The 20534-nt window shown below is 39.2% G+C and overlaps 1 protein-coding gene across 3 annotated transcripts in view; it reads right to left on the bottom strand.

Annotated features, from left to right (window-relative positions):
• Positions 1 to 20534, bottom strand: part of LOC140737267 (uncharacterized protein C1orf21-like) — a 202113-nt gene that overhangs the window by 81435 nt on the left and 100144 nt on the right. For all 3 annotated transcript variants that reach the window (XM_073063612.1, XM_073063614.1, XM_073063613.1), the window contains exon 4: positions 5884 to 6020. In XM_073063612.1, coding sequence (XP_072919713.1) covers positions 5884 to 6020 — 137 coding nt within the window. The remainder of the gene's footprint in view (positions 1 to 5883; positions 6021 to 20534) is intronic.

Below are 20534 nucleotides of genomic sequence, written 5' to 3'. Positions count from 1 at the left end.
AAGTGTTGCTTCAAACCTACTTCTATGATTCTATGACCAAGTGTTTGTTCACCAGTTCTTACCCAATAACAATGCTGCAAAACACTTTTGTGTTTTTTATCCCCCCATGTAAAGGCACCACATGAATGAATGTAAATTGCGTAGCTGTTGTAATAGATGTGTAGCTGGGAAAGGTTGAAGCTGCATTGACAAGAAAAGCTATTAAGAGCAATGCTCGTCTCTCAGATGTTATTAGAGTCATTCACATATTCCTTCTGCCACTCCCAAAATAATATTTATCCTAAAAGACTAAACTAAACCTTTTTAAAATATATTTTTATTACATTTTTAAGAGAATTGTATACAATGAATAGAATAATAGAGTAATGAAAATTAATATTAGCCCTCCCCCCTCCCCTTAACCCTTCCCCCCTTACATCCCTGTCTAAAAAAAAAGAAAAAAACAGAAAGAAAGAAAGAAAGAAAGAAAGAAAGAACAAAGAAAGAAGGATTGCCTGGATATCGGAGGAGCCCCACATGCTCCATGGAGTTCAAAATAACTTTAGTATATATCTATATTTTTTCCCCAAATAACTAATAATTTTATCCTCAAAGGACCTATATATTTAATCCTATCTTTTGCAGATAGGGGTGCCAAATTTTCAAAAATATATCATATTCATTTCTTAAATTATAAGTAATTTTTTCAAGTGGAATGCAGCTATATATTTCATTATTCCAACGGTCCATAGTTAAGTATGAATCTGATTTCCAAGTAACGACTAAATTAAACCTTGCTGTGGAAGTAAATCTAACTCACTCATTAATATCAAGCTTAGTGCAAAACAGGAACTACCTAATTACTCCTCCTCTCCTTGCCACATTCTAACAATAATTTTTGTACGACCTCTGATTTCTCTTTTCATTGTCTTGATTTCTGACTGATCTAGTCAGGTCCTAGCATCATATTCATTCAATCTATTGTAACTACTTGATTCAGTACTTCCCTTTAGTTCATCTCAACTGTTTCAGATCTCATCTTTTGAAACAAAAACTTAAACCTATCACATTTTGTTATTATTACAAATGATGAGAACAGTTCAATTAGGCTGCACACTCACTCAGTGTCACCTATCCCAATATACTTTACTGGAATCCAATGCTTTGTGAAAACATATCTTAATATTTGACAGATATAAGACAGGGAGCAGATGCTGGAAATCTGGATCGATGTACAAAATGCTGGAGGAACTCAGCGAGTCAAGCAGCATTAACGGAGGAAAATGCCCGACATGCTGAGTTTCTCCAGCATTCTGTGTGTGTTGATTTTGATCTTTCACCGACCGCTGTGTCACTGAAATTCAAAACTCTACTGGCCACTGAGAAACAAGTTTTGGCTATCAATCCAAAGATCAACTCCTTATTTCGAGCTTTGACTCACTGCTATAAAATTCCCAGCCATTTCAAACGCCCTTCTAATTACTATCAAGCCCCTGAAAAATATTAATGGTATCACTCCTCAGAATTCAAAACTCAACCTCGTCTTACAGTATAATACTATCCAAATGGTGACTCTTCATTGCACACCCTTCTAATGCAAGTCTTTGCTTCCTCAGTTAAGATGATTGAAAGTATACAAAATAGTCAGTAGTCCACTACAGTGGTTCTCAATCCTTTCCTGCTTGTGACCCACTTGTGACTTACATTTATCTCTGTGGTCCCCACCTTCCACAGTCTCTAATAGTTGCCAAAGCTTTTTTTGTCAATATTTATGCTTCAACAGGTTATAGGAATAATTATGTTGCATATAATGTTACAGATGTATATGAAAAATAAAACAAGGGCTGACTAGGATACTATTTAATTTATATGTGTATACACACACACATATATATGTTATATACATACACATTTTTTTCTTCTAAGCAACCAACCATCTTTTGGCGCTATGTAAAACCAACCAAAGGATTTTTTTGATATGATCACTCTTCCTCAGAGGCCCTCTAAATGACAACATTATTAACCTTGCTTCATCACACAATTGCAGAGCTAAAATAGTATAAAGCATTAAGTTCCTTGCTATAAAGATCAATAAATGGTCTTGAATTCACCCAAAGGTTCTTCCAACAAAGTTTAATTTGTATGCAAATTTGGTCCTCCCATTTATTTAAAATATCATGAGGATTTTATTATTCTTACTACAGCTTTAAGTTGCAAAATTACATTCTGCATAATAGAAAAGCTGTTAAGTCTTTTTTTATCTACATGCACCGACCACTATTTTTAGTAACAATCCCTTTTCATTTTCCAGGCCAAGATCCTTTCTAACCCATTGTTTGTCAGGCTCTCGTCCAAACCCTCAATTGTTCCTCTTCCAAAATAGAAAACCTTGGAATATTTTGTAGCTAAATTGCTTGTGGCCCAGCTAACAGAAGTGTTGTGCAGTCAACATAACAGAGGCCTTAATGGATCTCTTTAATATATCTTTGAAGCAGTCTACTGACCCTGCAGGTTTCAATCTACCATCACCAAACCAGTGCCCAAGAGAGTGACAGTAACTGGTCTCAACGAATACCACCCAGTGGCACTGACTTCAACAATCGTGAAGTGCTTTGAGGTAGCTGGTAATAGATTATATGAAATTCCACCTTCCACCTACACTGAACACTTTCCAGTCTGCCTATCGCTCAAACTGCTCCACTGATGATGCCACAGCCATGGCCCTGCACTCCGTCCTGTCCCACCTAGAAAATGATGCTTCATATGCTAGGATGTTGTTCATCAACTTTAACTCCGTATTTAACATGATCACCCCTCACAGGCTGGTGGGTAAATTGTCCTCATTGAGGCTCAACATCTCAATGTATAACACAATATTGCCCCCTGATGGAAAGACCCCAATCAGCTCAAGTTGGCAGCAACACCTCAATCTCCAGCACAGTGTATTGGTGACCCTAGGGCTGTGTGGTCAGCCTGGTGTTGTTCACACTGCTGACTCAAGAATGCACTGTCAGATCCAGCACAAACCACGTTATCCAGTTTGCTGATGACACAACAGTAGTGGGACTCATCTGCAATGAGCTGACAAGGAGGAGGTAGAGAGGATTGTCAAATGGTGTGAGAACAACAGTGATTCTCGTCATGGACAAGACAAGAGATGATGGTGGACTTCAGGTCGACCATTTTCCATTGCATGTCAATGGCTCTGCCATGGAGAGAGTGAAGAGCACAAAGTTCATTGCTGTGCACATAACGGACGATCAAACCTACGGATCCACACGTTAGTCAAGGCGGACAGCAGCATCTATGCTTTGAGGAGATTGAGGTGTGCAAGCCTTCCTGCGCCCTTTCTAATGGCTTCCTACAGAAGCACAATCCAAATGTCCTGTCTGGCCGCAAGGCATCATAAAGGATAGTAAACCACCACCGAGAGGATCATCAGGGTCTCCTTCTCCCTCTATCTGTGCCAGCTACCGGAAGCGCTGTAGACAAAGTCCCCAAGCATTATTGAGAATCCCTACCACTCATCTCTCAATCTCTGACCCACTACCATCAGCGAGGAGGTACAGAAACATTCAAGACTTGGAACTGCCAGACTAGGTAATAGCTTCTTCCTTCAGGCTGTGAGACTAATGAATACCCTGCCACCACTGAGGTCTTGTCACTAGGACAATGACTTGTTTATTGCACTGTTTACCTGTGCTGTGCACTACAAGCATTTTGATTATTTTATTAACTTATTTATGATAATATTTCTTTTATATGCTATGTGTGATATGTTTTGTGGCTGCACCATGGTCCAGAGAACATTGTTTCATTCGGTTATATACATGTACATTCAGATGACAATAAACGTGAACTTGAAGTAAGTTTTGTAACTACAACTACAGTTCTCAAGCTATCAGATCAAACCTGTTTACTTCTACCGGTGCTATTAATTTATTACTTTAATAAGAAATTTCCCTTTGGGTTATTTATTCACATCATTAATATTTTATGATTTTCATGGTCCTAAAGCTCTCAACAATTTTTAATTGGGGTCTAACCTCTATGTATTCAGGAAGTAATTTTCTTCCTTGTAACAGAATTATTCCATACTTTCATCTACATACATTCCTCTTGTGACCCTTCAGTCAGCAGCCTCCCTCTCTCATAGTTACATAGTTTTATACCCTACTTTGTTGTGCTCACATTTAATTCATCTGTTCTCCTGCTATTATAGTACACTATGAGAGGAAAGTGCATGTTGAGGAAACCTTCATTTATTCCTCATAGTTTTATTTGTTTTTATTGAGATGAAGCGCAGAATAGGCCCTTCAAGCCACGTCATCCAGCAATCTCCCAACTTAATCCTAGCCTAGTCATGGGACAATTTACAAAGACCAATTAATCTACCAACTGGTAGATCTTTGGACTGTAGGAGCACCTGGAGGAAACCCATTCAGTCACCGGGACAACATACAAACTTTTTGCAGGCAGCAGTGGGAATTGAACCTACGTCGCCTGTACTGTAAAGCACTGTGCTGGCCACTATGCTACAGTATCACATAGTAACTGAGGGTGACAAAAATCTCTCCAAATGATAACTGCTAAACCAACATTTCCAATCTAATTTCAGACTTTCCCTTCCATCTCTTTTTTACCTAACTCATTATCCATTCATTAATAACTTTGTTCTATTTTAATCCTAATTCCTCGCTGTAGAGTGCATTCCCAAAACTGCTATTCCAACTCTTGTTTCTCCAAAACACATTGTATGATGATTACTTTTCATTCATTACAATTGGCTCCATGAATTATAAATTTACTCATGAAAGGAAATAAGGTATCATGCATCAGAAATGGAAAATCCTATAAAATGTAGGAGATATCGTCCAGTCCATCACGAATAAAGCCATACCAACCACTGATCACATTTACACGGAGCAGTAGGAACTTCAGGGACCCCCACCACCCAGGTCATGCTCTCTTCTTGCTGTTGCCATCAGAAAGCTGGTACAGGACTCACACCACCAGATTCATGGACAGTTTTTACCCCAACCATTAAGTTCATAAACTAAAGGGGATAACTTCACTCAACTTCATTAACCCCATCACTGAAATGTTCCAACAACCTATGGGCTCACTTTCAAGGACTTTTCATCTCATGTCCTTGTTATTTATTGCGTACTTATTTATTATTATTAGTCCATTCTTTTTGTATTTGTACAGTTTGTTGTCCTTTGCACACTGGTTGAAAGCCCACGGTGGTGTGGTCTTTCATTGATTGTATAATGGTTATTATTCTATTATGGATTTATTGAGTATGCCCAGAAGAAAATGAATCCTAGGTTTGTATATGGTAAGAAATACTGTATGAACTTTAATAATAAATTTACTTTGAACTTTATTTGGTAGTAGCAATTCTCATTTGAAATTTGAAGCTTGATGGAATTTATTTGTATTATAACAGAGGTTCAAAGTTCAAAGTAAAATTTATTATCCAAGTACATACATTCAGAACATACAACCCTGATATTCTTTTTCTCAGGGCATGGCTTTCAGTTGTGCAGAAGTTTGCAGAATGCAAGATAAGCTACATTGAAATGATATTTTAAAAATTGTGTGACAAAATAACTTATCTCTATAAAACAGGCTCTATGTATTAAACTTAATAAGAACAGGCGAATGTGCCAAGTATATCCAGGAACACTACAAAATGCTAAATAGAACTTATATTTGATAGATTTAGCAGATAATTAAATCTTGATGGCAATTGTCAATAGCAACAATCACAGCAGAAAAGAGTTGGAAACCTTAATTACATAACTTGATATCTTCTCAGCATCAAATGTAGAAATAAATTACAATGCATTCTAAATGGGTTTTCCGCGCAAGATCTAGAATTACAGGAACTCTTCTTACCAGATTCTCCTGGTTCCTGGCAGCAACCTTTTGTTCATCTTCATGACCTGCATGGCGCTTCTCACTCCAGTCAGATTCATCCTGGCTAACATTCCTCATGTATTTCACCTCTTCAACTGTTCTAATCCTGAACTCCTCTGTAAAATGGTAACAGCAAAATTAGTCAGGAAAATCAATAATGGATTCAAGCTGGACAGTGAATTATCAAAAGAGCAGGAATTATTTTCCTGAATGACTAAAGGAAATAAACACCGAAACTGCCAGCAACCAATTCAGTTCTACAGTGAAAACATCGGAATACTCAGATCAATTAAAGGCCTGCTACTGATTTCCATGTTTCAGAATCAACACCAACAAAACTGACCTTGATTTTACATGTTAATAGTGCTGTAAATGGACCACAGTGAGAGACGCAGGTTAGGTTACAGCATGCCTGACCCCACTTTCTTCAAGAAGATGATATAATATTGTCCCTGCTCACTGCAGCTGCAACTGCACAGCTTCAGCTGATGGATGTTGGTATAAGTGTCTGAGCAGCAAGGTCATTGTATTGAACTCTTTGGCTGAAGGATGGGATATTTGATTAAAATATGATCATGGATAGAAACTTTTGGGAAAATACAGGTGCAGCACAACTTAGATTGAGTAAGATCTTCTGAAAGAGGTGTCATGTAGTCTAACACTTAGTATTGGCAACTCCTAACTCCAGGGATCTGGATCCATCATGAAATCTGATGCCGTGGAATTTTCCACATCTTTATTGTCACTTTGAGAGTTTCCCTTGGGCGTTTCTGTTTTCTCCCGCACCCCAAAATGGCCACTAAATTTTTGCTCATTTTCCTGGATAACTATTACAAGGGGAGTTCACGAGCATGTGACAGAGAATCGGTTACAGGGCACCAAGAGTGCAACATGACTGATGGGACTGCACCGTTGGGTGCTGGCATGGATCAGGTGGTTTCTTTCTGTGAGCTAGTAAATGAGAAAGAGAACTGGACATGAAGTTAGAGGGAGAAATCCTCATGTCCTGGCCAAAGATCAAGACAACAAGACTGACATGCTGGGATGAATGTGCTCTTTGCTTCTAATGACAGAGGGACTGCTGTGCATGTCCATAACACTGGACAAATTTAGCACATTCTATCTTGCGCTTAAAGGTCAAGATAAGATGCAGAGGCAAAATACAACTGTTGCCTTCAAGTTCATATTCTGCACAATAAAAACAGCTAATAATTTTGCATCAAATATTTATTTCCTGCCTTCAGGCAGATTAAAGTAATGCATGTTAGAAGTGGTGCATGGGATATGTCAATCTAGAAGTTGTTGCAGCAGATCACAAGTTGAATTGCTACAAATAAATTCACCCCACTTTTGGGACTGACTGGTGCAAATGAACTCATGAGAATATCAAAAATACTCTAAGATTTTTAGCACCTTATGATCACCAAGTTGCCAACTGAAATAAACCTTCCACTAAATAGTAAACCAACTTCAGCTTTCTCGTTAAGCACTGTGTGGTACACAGCAGTAACTCCTGTAAGATATTATAAAGAAGCTGTGCCCTCAGTGATAAATTAAACTGATTTGAAGATTAGTGAATATGTTGTCTTTCGGTGATATGTTAACTGGATTAACATTACTAATGCACTTCATCCACTTTAGATTAGTGTTAGATCAGAGTTTTCACTAAATAAACTTAATTGATTAAAAATACAAGAACACCCAGTAAAGTACAAACTCCATGGAGCAATAACCTGGACAACAATTCTTTTCAAAAATGTCGTATCATCAGAATATTTTTCATTTATGACAGACCACTTGAAGCTGGACACAAACAATTTCTGACTACTTGCATCACGTAGGAATTTGGTGAATCAAGAAATTAACTTTTATTGAATATAATGCGTTTAATTGCACAATGGTGCTGACGCTTTGCAATAGTTCAACTAAGCTAAGAATGCTTTGTTGATGATTTCACTTGTACTCAGTGTCTGAGGCTCTCGCTTTAGTGTCCAACAACAAATCGGCCAGCAGTGATGGACTCCAGTTGCCCTGATAGCGCTTCTCCATCACCACAATGTCCTGGTGAAACCTTTCACCATGCTTGTCACGAACATTACCAAGGTTTGCAGGGAAAAGTCTAAATGGTAATACATAAAATTACTACAGTACTGTGCAAAAGTCTTAGGCACCTTAGTTGTACATAAATTTGAATATTTTTGCACAGTACTATAAATTTTTAAAATTGCACTATTTGCTTCTGACTTTTCTGCCTGAGAACACAGCAAAACTTAATAGATTGCTTAATGTCTTCACTTCTGCTGCACCACCAATTGTAACAGGTTTAAGAAAAGCAGACAACTCAGCAGGTCGGGCAGTATCCGTGGAAACAAGCAGTCAATGTTTCGGGCTGAGACCCTTCATCAGGACTGAAGAGGGAGGGGGCAGGGGCCCTATAAAGCAGGTAGGGGGAGGGTGGGAAGGAGAAAGCTGATAGGTGCCAGGTGAAAAACCAGTAAGGGGAAAGATCAAGGGTTGGGGGAGGGGAAGCAGGGAGGGGATAGGCAGGAAAGGTGAAGAAGGAATGTAAGGGGAAAGCACTATGGGAAGTAGAAGAAGGCAGAATCATGAGAGAGGTGATAGGCAGCTGGAGGAGGAGGCAGAGTGAAACTGGGATGGGGGAAGGGAGAGGGAGGGAATTACCGGAAGTTGGAGAATTCAATGTTTCTCGGCCCGAAACGTTGACTGCTCATTTCCACGGATGCTGCCCGACCTGATGAGTTCCTCCAGCTTGTTTGTACGTGTTGCTTTGACCCCAGCATCTGCAGTGTACTTTGTGTTTAAGAAAAGCTGAAATGTTCTTCCTTCAATTATATCATTGCAGTTCATCTTTTTTCCACTCAAAGTTACTGAGTATTATTGGCTCTTCATTGATCAAAAGCTATTAATTTGAAGGCCAGTCTTCCTGATGACCTTAAAAGGTATGATGCATTTTCTGACTCCCTGTACATCGCTTCTAAACCAACACTAGCTCCTGGCATCCTGAAATTTCCAAAAAACAAATTTCATAAACTTGCTCATGGATGTCTTTTGTAAAAAGCAAAAATTGACAAAAGCTGTGATCTTACTCCTGTAATTTGAAAAACAATTTCAAATCACCTCTCAAGAAAGAACTTTCTACAGGGGCACAACTGAGAGCATCCTGTCTGGCTGCATCATTGCCTGGTATGGGAACTGTACCTCCCTCATCCACAGGACTCTGCAGAGAGTGGTGCGGACAGCCCAGCACATCCGTAGATGTGAACTTCCCACTATTCAAGACATTTACAAAGAACAGGTGTGTAAAAAGGGCCTAAAGGATCATGGGGGACCCGAGTCACCCCAACCACAAACTCTTCCAGCTGCTACCATCCGGGAAACGGTACCGTAGCATTGAAGCCAGGACCAACAGCCAGTTTCTTCCACCAGTCCATCAGACTGATTAATTCACGCTGACACAATTGTATTTCTACGTTATACTGACTGTCCTGTTGTACATACTATTTATTATAAATTACTATAAATTTACTATACATTTAGATGGAGACATAACATAAAGATATTTACTCCTTGTGTATATTAAGGATTTAAGTAATAAAGTCAATTCAAATACAGAATACACAGGAAAATTTGATTTTTATTTTAGAAATTGCCAATGTCTCCTTTCTTTAGCTTGTCAGAAACTGGACTAGGCTTGAAAAAGACTTTTCTGAATTACACTCTAACATCACAGTTCTTGCCTGCAAAACAAAAGCTAATAGGAGTGAGGAGTCAGTTTAAAAAATATAAATCCCATTAAGATACAATTGTCAGATTTATTTACAGAGAAAGGCAAGTAGCGTACAAGCAGAGCAGTAACAGGTAAACTAAAAGCTTGACCCAAAAAAACATGTTGCTAACAGTTTACTGATCCAATTGAATCTGAGATAAAAATCAGTAATTCCACCAATTATCGGAAACCTCAATAATCCATTTAAAAACTCTGTGTCAATGTCCCACTCACCTTATTCTCTGCTACATCTTTATAATAGCAATCTGAAACTCATCCCAAAGCTGCACACTTTCACCATAGCTCTGCATTATCATTTTCGTGCACTTCTGCCTCAAAATTGCAACATTTGTTGTTTTACTGTGCTGTAAAAAGTATAGAGGTCTACTTATTTGTCAAAAAATCCATGTTTTAACACCCTCTACAGAAAGATCTTCGCTGCAGACCACTCTTACATCAAAAACAAAACAGGGAAACTTGATTCAAATTGCAACGCCTTTTCTCCTTCACAATAGAGGACGCGGTGAACAGCAAAATTTTTGCAGTGCTTCTTTTTAGATCTTCCATAGGGGAAGTATTTGAATATGAGCTTACAGCTCACCTCCCAGCACAAGTGACATTTGCGAAAGTTCAACTATCGGAATGCTGTCATGTTATAGGTACTTATTTTCAAATTTATAGATTTTAAGCATTGCACCCATGAGATTAACAACCTATAAAAAAAGTTGAAAACAGATCTAATGCTTTCCTGGTGTATACGACGAATGAACTCTTCTTGGGCTACCAACCGGGTATAGGTATCGATTTTGACCAATGATTTGATGACAGACTCTGCCATCTTCATCAGGATGATGCATAGGCATGTCTAGTCTGGTGGTATTTATACTTCATTAAAAAGTTGTTCATCAACCAAACACGCACAAAACGCTGGAGGAACTCAGCAGGTCAGATAGCATCTACGGAAATGAATAAGCAGTTGACACAAGACTCTTATGCTGGACTGGAAGGGGGAAGATGCCGGAATAAAAAGGTGTGAGGTAAAAAAATGAGGCTAGCTGAAAAGGGGTATGTGAAGCCAGGTGGGTGGGAAAGGTCAAGAGTGGAGAAGAAAGAATCTGAAAGGGAAGGATAGGATAAAGGCAAGGAGGAGGGGGAGCCAGGGAGAGGGAGAGGAAAATAAACGATTCATCAACCATCTGACTTTTTAAGTGCACTTTAACTTTTTGTTTTCAGTTTTGATTACATCTCTGATTTTAGACCACTTTTTAAGATTATATTAAAACAAGTTACAAGTTGTATACACCATGTTTATGCAGCACCTACTTGAAAAATCAGTATTTATGACATACACCCTCATAAATGATTGTTTTACATTTTTCAGGTAGAACTGATGAACTGATGGATGTCTCAGGCTCAAAAGGGTTAATTTACTTTAGGTGTGTAAAATATGTTGGAACTTCCATTAGTTCTTTCGCAATGGCAGAGACTGCTGCATCCCTCAAAGCTTAACAGTTATGTGACCTTTAGAATGCATTACGGAGAAAACTTGTTTCATCAAGCTGATCCCTGAATACTGACTATGTGCTATTTGCTCCATCAACAAATCCCAAAAAATGGAGCGTGACCTCCAAACATAATCCAAAATTACAACCCACATTACTTGAACACAAGCCATTCCTTCCCACGTATACTAATTGCATTGGTCTCCTGCAAAATACTGTTTTACTAAAGAAGGCCTTAATCACCCATGCCTAAATACAGGATTAAAACCTGCAATTTGGCTCTTCTAGGCCTCTTTACACTGCAGCATTAGAGCTGCTTCAGATGATTTATACTTTGCAGTAATTTTGAGCTGAAGTTTAACTCTGGATAATATCCTAGCAAATTTTCATAAGCCAACTGCATACACCCTATTTGAGTAAGTCAGCTTCTTACTTATTTAGCTTGACATGTGCAACATTGAGCTTGCTTTCATAATTTCTCCAAGTGTTCTCTGCAGCCCACCATAACACTGTTGCGTACACACCAGCTTCTGTCAAATTACAGGAAAGTTTGGACAGTTGGCCTCCAAACTGAACTCTCTCAATCTTTTCCACTTAAATTCTTCAATACAGTTAAGTAAAATACAAGGTTCTGCAGATGGTAGAAATCCAAAGTAACACACACAGAAAGGAAAACTTCTGTCCATTCAAGCAATGTTGCATTTAATTAGTGGAATTAAAGAAGCCAAGGTAATGAAACAGGGACAACCAACTTCTAGAAACTAAACAGTTCCGGTCAGAACTATTTGAGTCATGCGGAACGAATCAGGCTTCCCAATTCAAGGGTGCTTATGCATCTTTAATTAGTTGATGTGCATCTTCATTAAACTTTGATCCTCATTGACCTTCCTGCATTCTATCAGAATCAGCTTTCAATTCTACTGCATGCATTGCAAGATTAGGAACTTTCATATCTTCAGTACCTCCCATTCTTGTGATGAGACCTTCCAAGCAAAATACCTGCTGCATATCCTGTTCGAGACTGCAGCTTCAGACTACAAAGCAGAATGGTTTGAAATGCAGTCTCTTTCCAACAGGGGCTCCCAACCAGGGGTCCATGGACCCCACGCTTAACGGCATTGGTCCGTGGCATAAAAAAACATTAGGAACCCCTTCTTTAGACGTACAGCAGGTATTTCTCACACAAGGTCTCAGAAGAATTTTCTAAAGAAGGTGTATTTTTCAGATGTTGGTTGTGCGATAAGCACTGGATTTGACAGGAATTCTTTCGCTCTCTGAGCAATACCAACTAAGCCCAATCGGCTTAACTTGATGGGCCAAATGGCTTAATTCTGCTTCTAAATCTTATGGCCTCTTGACCTCACAATCCACCACACTGTGACCTTGCATGTTACTGTCTAGCTGCACTGCACTTTCTATGTATTGCAACACACTATTCTGCTCTTTATTATTGTTTTAACTTGTACTACCTCAATGAACCACTGTAATAACTTGATCTAAATATGGTTAGTTAACTGGAAAAGTTCTGCACTGTGTCATGTTACAAACTTACACTGCTAATTTTATCTTCTCAATAGAACATTATGGGCTACCTGTTGCACAACCATGGCGCTTTGCACCAAGTCTTTTGTTCTTCACTATCCAGTAAAAATTTATGTTTGGTTTGTTGTCTGAATGGACATGTCACCTATGATGTTACCACAAGCTTTTCCACTGGACCTGTAACTCACCATATTTGTAAACCAGAAACTGACTTCCCCTTTACCTGTTCAGCTCTTCCTCAGAAGACCCATCCCAGGTGTTACATGTAGAAAATCGTCTCTGAAGTGTGTTTCCGAAGTACTAACATCCTTCTTTAAATAATGAGGTTATTACTGCACACAGTACTCCAGATGTGCTCTCACCAACATGCTAGATACCTGAAGTATCACCTCTCTGCTTCTATTAAACTCCCATTCATAGAATTCTGCTAACATCCCTAATTACTGCTGTACCTGAATGCCACTGTATTGTGAGTAATGCTCTGGGACGGCCAAACCCTTGGTGAAATAGTCACAGAACTGTGCAGGATCGAAATTGGTTATTCAGCCCAATCGGTCCACACCAACCAGTAGATACCTATGCCATCTCCCAGCATTGGGTCCAGAACCTGCCCTGCCTCACTAATTCGTGTTCATCTAGATAATTGCTATCTGCAACTCTATTTTTTTTGTGAATCACCAATTCCACTACAAATACTTTTTTAAAAAATTGCCAAAACTGGAGAGTTTCACATCATATTTCATTTGTCTGAACGTTGTCCATTCAACTGACCTATCTAGATCCTTTTCTAGGCTCCTTTTGTCTCCTACACAATTTGTTTTCTTACCTAACTTTCAGTCACCAGAGAAATCAGCCACCCATACCTTTGTTATAACAAATCAAGGGGGTGTGGTCAATACATTCTACTTAAATTAGTCACAGAGCAGGTAAGTAAAATAAAAGAGATTCTGCAGATGGCAGAAATTCAAAGTAACACACACACACACACACAGAGTAAAAGAAAACTTCTGTCTATTCAAGCAATGTAGCGTTTAATCCATGGAACTAAAGCTGACCTTGTAGCTGTTGCTTTTGCACACCATTCACCATGTCACATCAATCAGAAAAAATATTTATGTCTAATTGTGTTTCCTGTTAACCAAGCACAGAATTCAGAATCAACATCAGGTTTCACTGCCATATGTCCTGAAATTTGCTGTCTTTGCAGCACAAATAATAGAAAATTGTGAATTACAGTAAAAAAAATACATAAATATATGTAATAATTAATTTAAATATATAGTGCAGAGGGGAAGAAGCTGTTCCTGAATCATTGAGTGTGTCCCTTCAGGCTTCTGTACCTCCTTCCTGATAGTAGTAATGAGAACAAGGCATGATCTCGGTGATGGGGGTCCTTAATGACGGATGCTGCCTTTTTGAGGCATCACCCCTTGAAGACATCCTGGATACTACGGAGGCCATGATGGAGCTGACTGAGTTTACAACTCTCTCCAGCTTATTTCAAACCTGTGCAGTAAACCCACCCCACACTAAACAATACATCTATAAAATTTGCGGGTGTCTGCTGACATACCACATCTCCTCAAACTCCTAAATAAATACAGCCGCTATTGTGTCTTCTTTGAAGCTGCATCAACATGTCAGATCCCGGATAGATCCTCAGAGATCTTAGACACCCAGAAACTTGAAATTGCTCACTCTTTTCACTTCTGATCCCTCTATCAGGATCGGTTTATGTTCCCTTGTCTTACCATTTCTGAAGTTCACACTCAGTTCTTTGGTCTTACTGATATTAGTGGAAGGTTGTTGCTATAACACCACTCAACTAGCTGGTATATCTCACTCCTGTGCACCTTCTCACCACCATTCTGCAAACAACAGTTACATCATCAGTAAATTTAGAGATTGCATTTGAGCTGTACCTAACCACACAGTCATGGATGTAGAGAGAGTAGAGCAGTGGGCTAAGCACACATCCCTGAAGTGCACCAGCGTTGAATGTCAGCAAAGTGAAGATATTTCTGATCTGCACAGATTGTGGTCTACTGGTTGGGAAGCCGAGGATCCAGTTGTCCAGGTTCTGGAGCTTTTCGATCAGAACTGTAGGAATGATTGTGTTAAATGCTGAGCTGAGTTCAACAAACATAGATATTTGTATTGTTCATAACAGGAATTTATCTCCTATGCTATGAGCTTTACTTTCTTTATTAAGATCATAAAAGACCATAAAATATAGAAGCAGGCCATTTGGCCCATTGAGTCTACTCCGCCATTCAATCATGGGCCGATCCACTTCATCCAGTCATCCCTACTCCCCTGCTTTCACCCCATACCCTTTGATGCCCTGGCTAATCAAGAACCTATCTATCTCTGCCTTAGATACACCCAATGACTTGGCCTCCACAGCCACCCATGGCAACATTAACCTTTGATGTGTCATTAAATGAATTTGGAAAAAAAATCCCAATCTTTGTTAATCATTCTTCTAAATTATCCTTATCACTGAGTGTACATACAGGTTCAGGGCTATATTGCTTTCCTTGTAATGCACTGATTAGAAGTCCCAACGTTAAGATGTGATTAGAGTAAAGGACAATTCAAGTGCAAGTGCTCCAGTTTCACTCCAGCATTTTTGGAGAGAGAATTCACTATTTGAAACAAAATGGAAAATCCATAGCAACAATCAAGTGTACACCATGGATACCAATTTTCAGACATTCTCTCCATGCTAGCAGTATGCACTACTACACATCAAATGGCTCTGCACTGATATTCAAAAGTGTGTACAACAGTCAAACATCAAGACCAAATTTTCTGTTGTACGTTGACAAGGGCAATCTATCATACAATGGGTAAACAAAACTGGACGCGTTTATTTTTTCAGCGATACGGAGTGGAATAGGCCCTACTGGCCCTTTGAGCCACACCGCCCATGAACCCGATTTAACCACAACCCCATTACAGGACAATTTATAATGACCAATTAACCTAACCCTGTACATCTTTGGATGATGGGAGGAAATTGTAGCACCCGGGGAAAACACACAGGCTCCTTGGGGAGGACGTATAAACTCCTTACAGAGGATTGAACTCCAAACTCCGATGCCCCGAGCTGTAGTTGCGTTGTGTTAACCGCTACCGAGACAAGAGCCAGTCACGCAAATATTAGCAGGTAAATTGAATTGATAAACAGCATAATGCTCGTGTTCCAAAGTTAAACAGAAATTACTGGGAATAGTCAAGAGTGAGGGCTCATTTCAGATTATTCATCCTTCGTATGGACTTGAAAACACCGATGGTTTTCATGGTAAATACAGCATCACTGGGATAAAACTATGCGCAAACACATTTGCAAAGGGTGTAGATCGATAGATGTTAAAAGAAATAGCATATAAATAGGCCAATTGGCCAAACCAATCCACACTCCACTCAATCTCCAAGTTGAACCAAATTACTTGTTTTTGGTTACTGCAGCTCTAACCAACATCCCTGGAACCTTGCCTGAGTTAACTACTCACGTACACAAAAAAATAACATCAAACATTTCATTTGCAGAAAGTAAGAAATAATTCTGAGAATCTGCAAAGGTAGCAAGAGGAAGAAATGCATTTTTATTCGAAAAATACCAAGCTTTTCCTTAGAATTCAGAAGACGCATGCCATATATATTCATAAACAAAACTGAGTAAATGAACATGTTTACCAGTAATTGAAGTGATTAATCAGTTGTCTCACTCGATCACAGTAAAGCTTTGAATGAGTGCTGGTGAAAATTAAGCAACAGTCTTACACAACAGCCAGCTGATAGGATGCTTCTAATCCAGCCTGCCTGCTCTCACTGCCCCCCAGGGTCCCAGTGCTCGCTGCTATCACACTCTGGCATTGACTGGTCACTGTGCTTCTCAGCCGATGGCTAGCCTCAAGGCTCCACACGAGTCTTCTGGCTTTGTTCGTTTGTCACTGCACCATTCCATTAAATTCTAACCACCAAGTCAGAGGGAGGCTTAATTAATTTTAGGAGCACGATACATGGAGTTCAATAGCAAACTCAGAGGGATCAGAGACAGAGAGGGGGTGGAGGGAAGGGGCTTCCATATGCCAGCAGTGAGGCATTACTACTTTTGTTATTATAATTCACTACCACTAATAATGGTATAATAATTTTAATTTTAACAATTTATTAAACTATTGGATTTGTGCATTATCTGGTTCGCTCTGCAGAGGAATTGAGTATAATCACTAAATAATCTATCAAATATCTCGCCCAAGTATTATATGATATGGTGAGCCAAATTACAGCTTGTTAACCAATTTCTGCCCTCATAAAGTAATCCCCAAACTCTGCTATTTCTCCCTTGGAACATCAAATAATGGAGGAAAATATTCAGGAGCAGAAACCTTTCATTACAAACTGTTTATCTAATCATGCTGCTCCCTCCTGATTCAGTGTAATTACATTGGTACAAATCACTGCAAAGTTTAAGTACAAAAACCTTGTCAATCTAACATAATTTATCAGCAGATCCATTTTATTTTAAGGAATAAAACTGCTTGTTGGCATGCATTTCCATGTGCTAAGCCTCCATCTACTACTGCCTGAGAGAAAATGCTGTGTTGGTAAGGTAAATTAGGACAGGACAGACCCTACTAATGTTACATTACTGACTTTCAGCATGATAAAGCCATTATTTCCTACAACCTCTTTTCCTATGCTTTTAGACCAAAATTAAAGAAGTTATTACATTACAATGTGTTCAGTGTGGGGCATACAAGCAGTTGGTTTTTTAAAAATCCCTACATGTTTCATCATTGTATGCTGTGTTGTATGATGTGAGTGATCATGGTCATTCATCTATCGTTTGACACCCCCCCCCCCCCCCCTTCACACTGTTGTACTTCTCTCTATCCACGACCATGATTGTTCTTGGCAAATTTTTCTACAGAAGCCATTGCCTTCTCCTGGGCAGTGCCTTTACAAGACGGGTGACCCCAGCCATTATCAACACTCTTCAGAGACTGTCTGCCTGACATCAGTGGTTGCATAACCACGACCCGTGATATGTACCGGCTGCTCATACGACCATTGGCCACCTGCCCCCATGGCTTCACACGGCCCTGATCCAGGGGGCTAAGCTGGTGCTACACCTTGTCCAAGGATGACCTGCAGAGTAGCGGAGGGAAGGAGTCCCTTACATCTCTATCTCCACCCCATCACCCAACCTACATGTTTATCAAATTGAATAAGGATCTGTAATTCCTCCCTCAATCTAAAAGATGCAGTTTGCGGATATTACAGCCACATCTGGAACGAACACTGAGAACTTAAAAAATCCACATAACTTCTGAGATCAGTTTACCTTTGTGGCTACTTCAATTTCTAGTCATGTCAAGCAGGAAAATAGTGTAGTGTATCTGTACAACAGATATAAACTTTAACCATTCCTTTCTCATTGAGAGGGCTATTCTCTTTGGCTGGAAAGTGATGCACATCCTCACCATTTAACAAAATTGAGTGGGAACCCAAAAGGCTATAAATATATTACAATCTATTAATAGATCATTATTTTAATGTACAATTAAAGATATAGAGAAATTGATAATGTTGAATTCTTTCAGTTGTTTCGAACTAGCCAGCATGGACACGTATGGACAGTGGACTGTCTAAAAACTAATGAATCAAGCAGTTCCAGTTCCAACAACACGTCTCAGATCTGAAATGCTAACAGTTTGTTTTTCTTCAGTCACTGTCAAGACTACTGAGTGTTATCAGTATTTTCAGTCACCACAGTTTTAGGAACTTCCAGAAACCATTTGAACTTGTTGAACTTAAGAAAGATGATTGAATAAATGGGTAGGTGATCTTCCACAAGGATTAGTGTTAACATCTCAACAATTCACTGCCATTTTTAAATTATTTAGACTGGGATAAGAATAAATCACATTCAAACTTGCTAAAAATACAAAGTTAGATGGCAACATGAACAATGTAGGTGGAAGTATTCAACTGCAAAACACTATCAGCCCACGACATTTGTGGCTGTTATGACAACGACTTAGTCACTACACCATAAATGCCACAGTGACTTTTATCCCATACACACACCCTGTGAGATGTGGAAATTCAGAAGCTGCTGTTGTTGGCTTCCTGTTCCTCCACAGGCTGCATTAAGTTTTGCAGCTCTTCTTTTGAAATATTAGTAAGTCAAGACTCAAAGTGCATTTATTATTAAAGTATGTATTCTACATACAACTTGTGATTTGTCTCTTTATAGGCAGCCACAAAACACAGAGAGACGCAACAGAACCCATTAAAAAACCTGTCAAACATCCAATGTACACAGAAAACCAAAAACAAATCATGCAAATAGTAACAGTGAGCCAACAGCATTCAAAACTGAAGTTTACAAACATGACTCCACAGGAACTGGCGAGTTGCAGGCCACAGTTTCAGTTCAGTGCAAAGACAAGTAAAGCTCGCAGAGCAGCAGCGAGCTGAACCGGTCTGATTCTTGCCTCCAGCCTGACACCCTGAACTTTTTTACTCTGGCCCAATGCTTAAATCGTCCAAACCTCGGGTAAAAAAACACCCAAACTTAGACCCCAAGGAATTAAGATCAATTTAATGATCTAATACTACTTTAGAAAATAAAATTCCAAAAGATTTTTTACACCTCAATTACAGTGATCTCTTGTCTTTGCCCAAATCTTTCCTTTACTTCAGCCTGATGACATGACTATTACAGGACACAAGCAAACCACCACAGCTGACACCAGACAGACATCAGAAAGGGTAGTTCTAGTGAAACACACACAAGGTGCTGGAGGAACTCAGCAGGTCAGATAGCATCTATGGAACTAAATAAACAGTAGACATTTTGGGCCAAGGCCCTTCATTATGACTGGAAAGGAAGAGGGGTGAGAAGAAGGACAAGCTAGAAGGTGATAGGTGAAAACCAGGTGGGTGGGGGAGGAGAAACGAACTAAGAATCAGGGACACGATAGCTGAAAAATGTAAAGAGTTGAAGGAGAATGACTGGAGACCCCTGTTGCCTGCTTTCTTTGAGTCTGGTTGTTTGGTGATTGCAAATATTAAGTCTAGTGGATTGAGCAAATGGAGAAAGCTAAGGCAAGTGGATTTCAATAAAAGCAAACTTGAGTCCTTTCACTTTGGATCATAGAATGATAAAGCAGTTCATGATTAGCCGAATATTGTAAACAGTGTATAGAGGGATATATTGATTAGGTCATGTACATCCAAAGATAAGGATAAAATAATTAAAAGGCTGGACTTTAAGGTCTTAATTAGACTACGCCTGAAACAGGGTGAAGAAATCTGGGCACCACACATTACAAAACTTACCTTTGCCTTCAGTGAGCAGAGTAGAATCGCTGGGATAGTACGTGGATGCCAAGGGTTTAATAAAATGAGATTAAATAGACTCTGTTGCATCCTCTGGAATTTTGATTAAGGAATTATTTGGTTCAAGTTGTCCAAATATTAAGATTAGAGAAGGCAGTGAGAGAGAAATTTAGTCCTACACTCTCCAGATTGCATAGTCTAGAAATTAGAGCTGGGCTTTTCAGAAATGGCATTTGGTACCACGTCTACACACTGTTTACAAACATTCTTCTGTAAACAGTAATTGAAGCCAAGTTAATTGCTGATTTTTAAATCTATGATAGCCAGACACAGCATATAATGATGATGATGATGATGATAGTCAACCAAAGCTAGGAAGGGAAATGGGGCAAAGGCAGACAGATCATACACCAGACAAGACCTCATTGATTGGCAGAACT

This window comes from Hemitrygon akajei, chromosome 12, assembly GCF_048418815.1.
Source record: "Hemitrygon akajei chromosome 12, sHemAka1.3, whole genome shotgun sequence".
NCBI classification, from domain to species: domain Eukaryota; kingdom Metazoa; phylum Chordata; class Chondrichthyes; order Myliobatiformes; family Dasyatidae; genus Hemitrygon; species Hemitrygon akajei.
The sequence above is the reverse complement of the archived record's forward strand: the minus strand, read 5'-3'. Positions and strand labels throughout refer to the sequence as shown.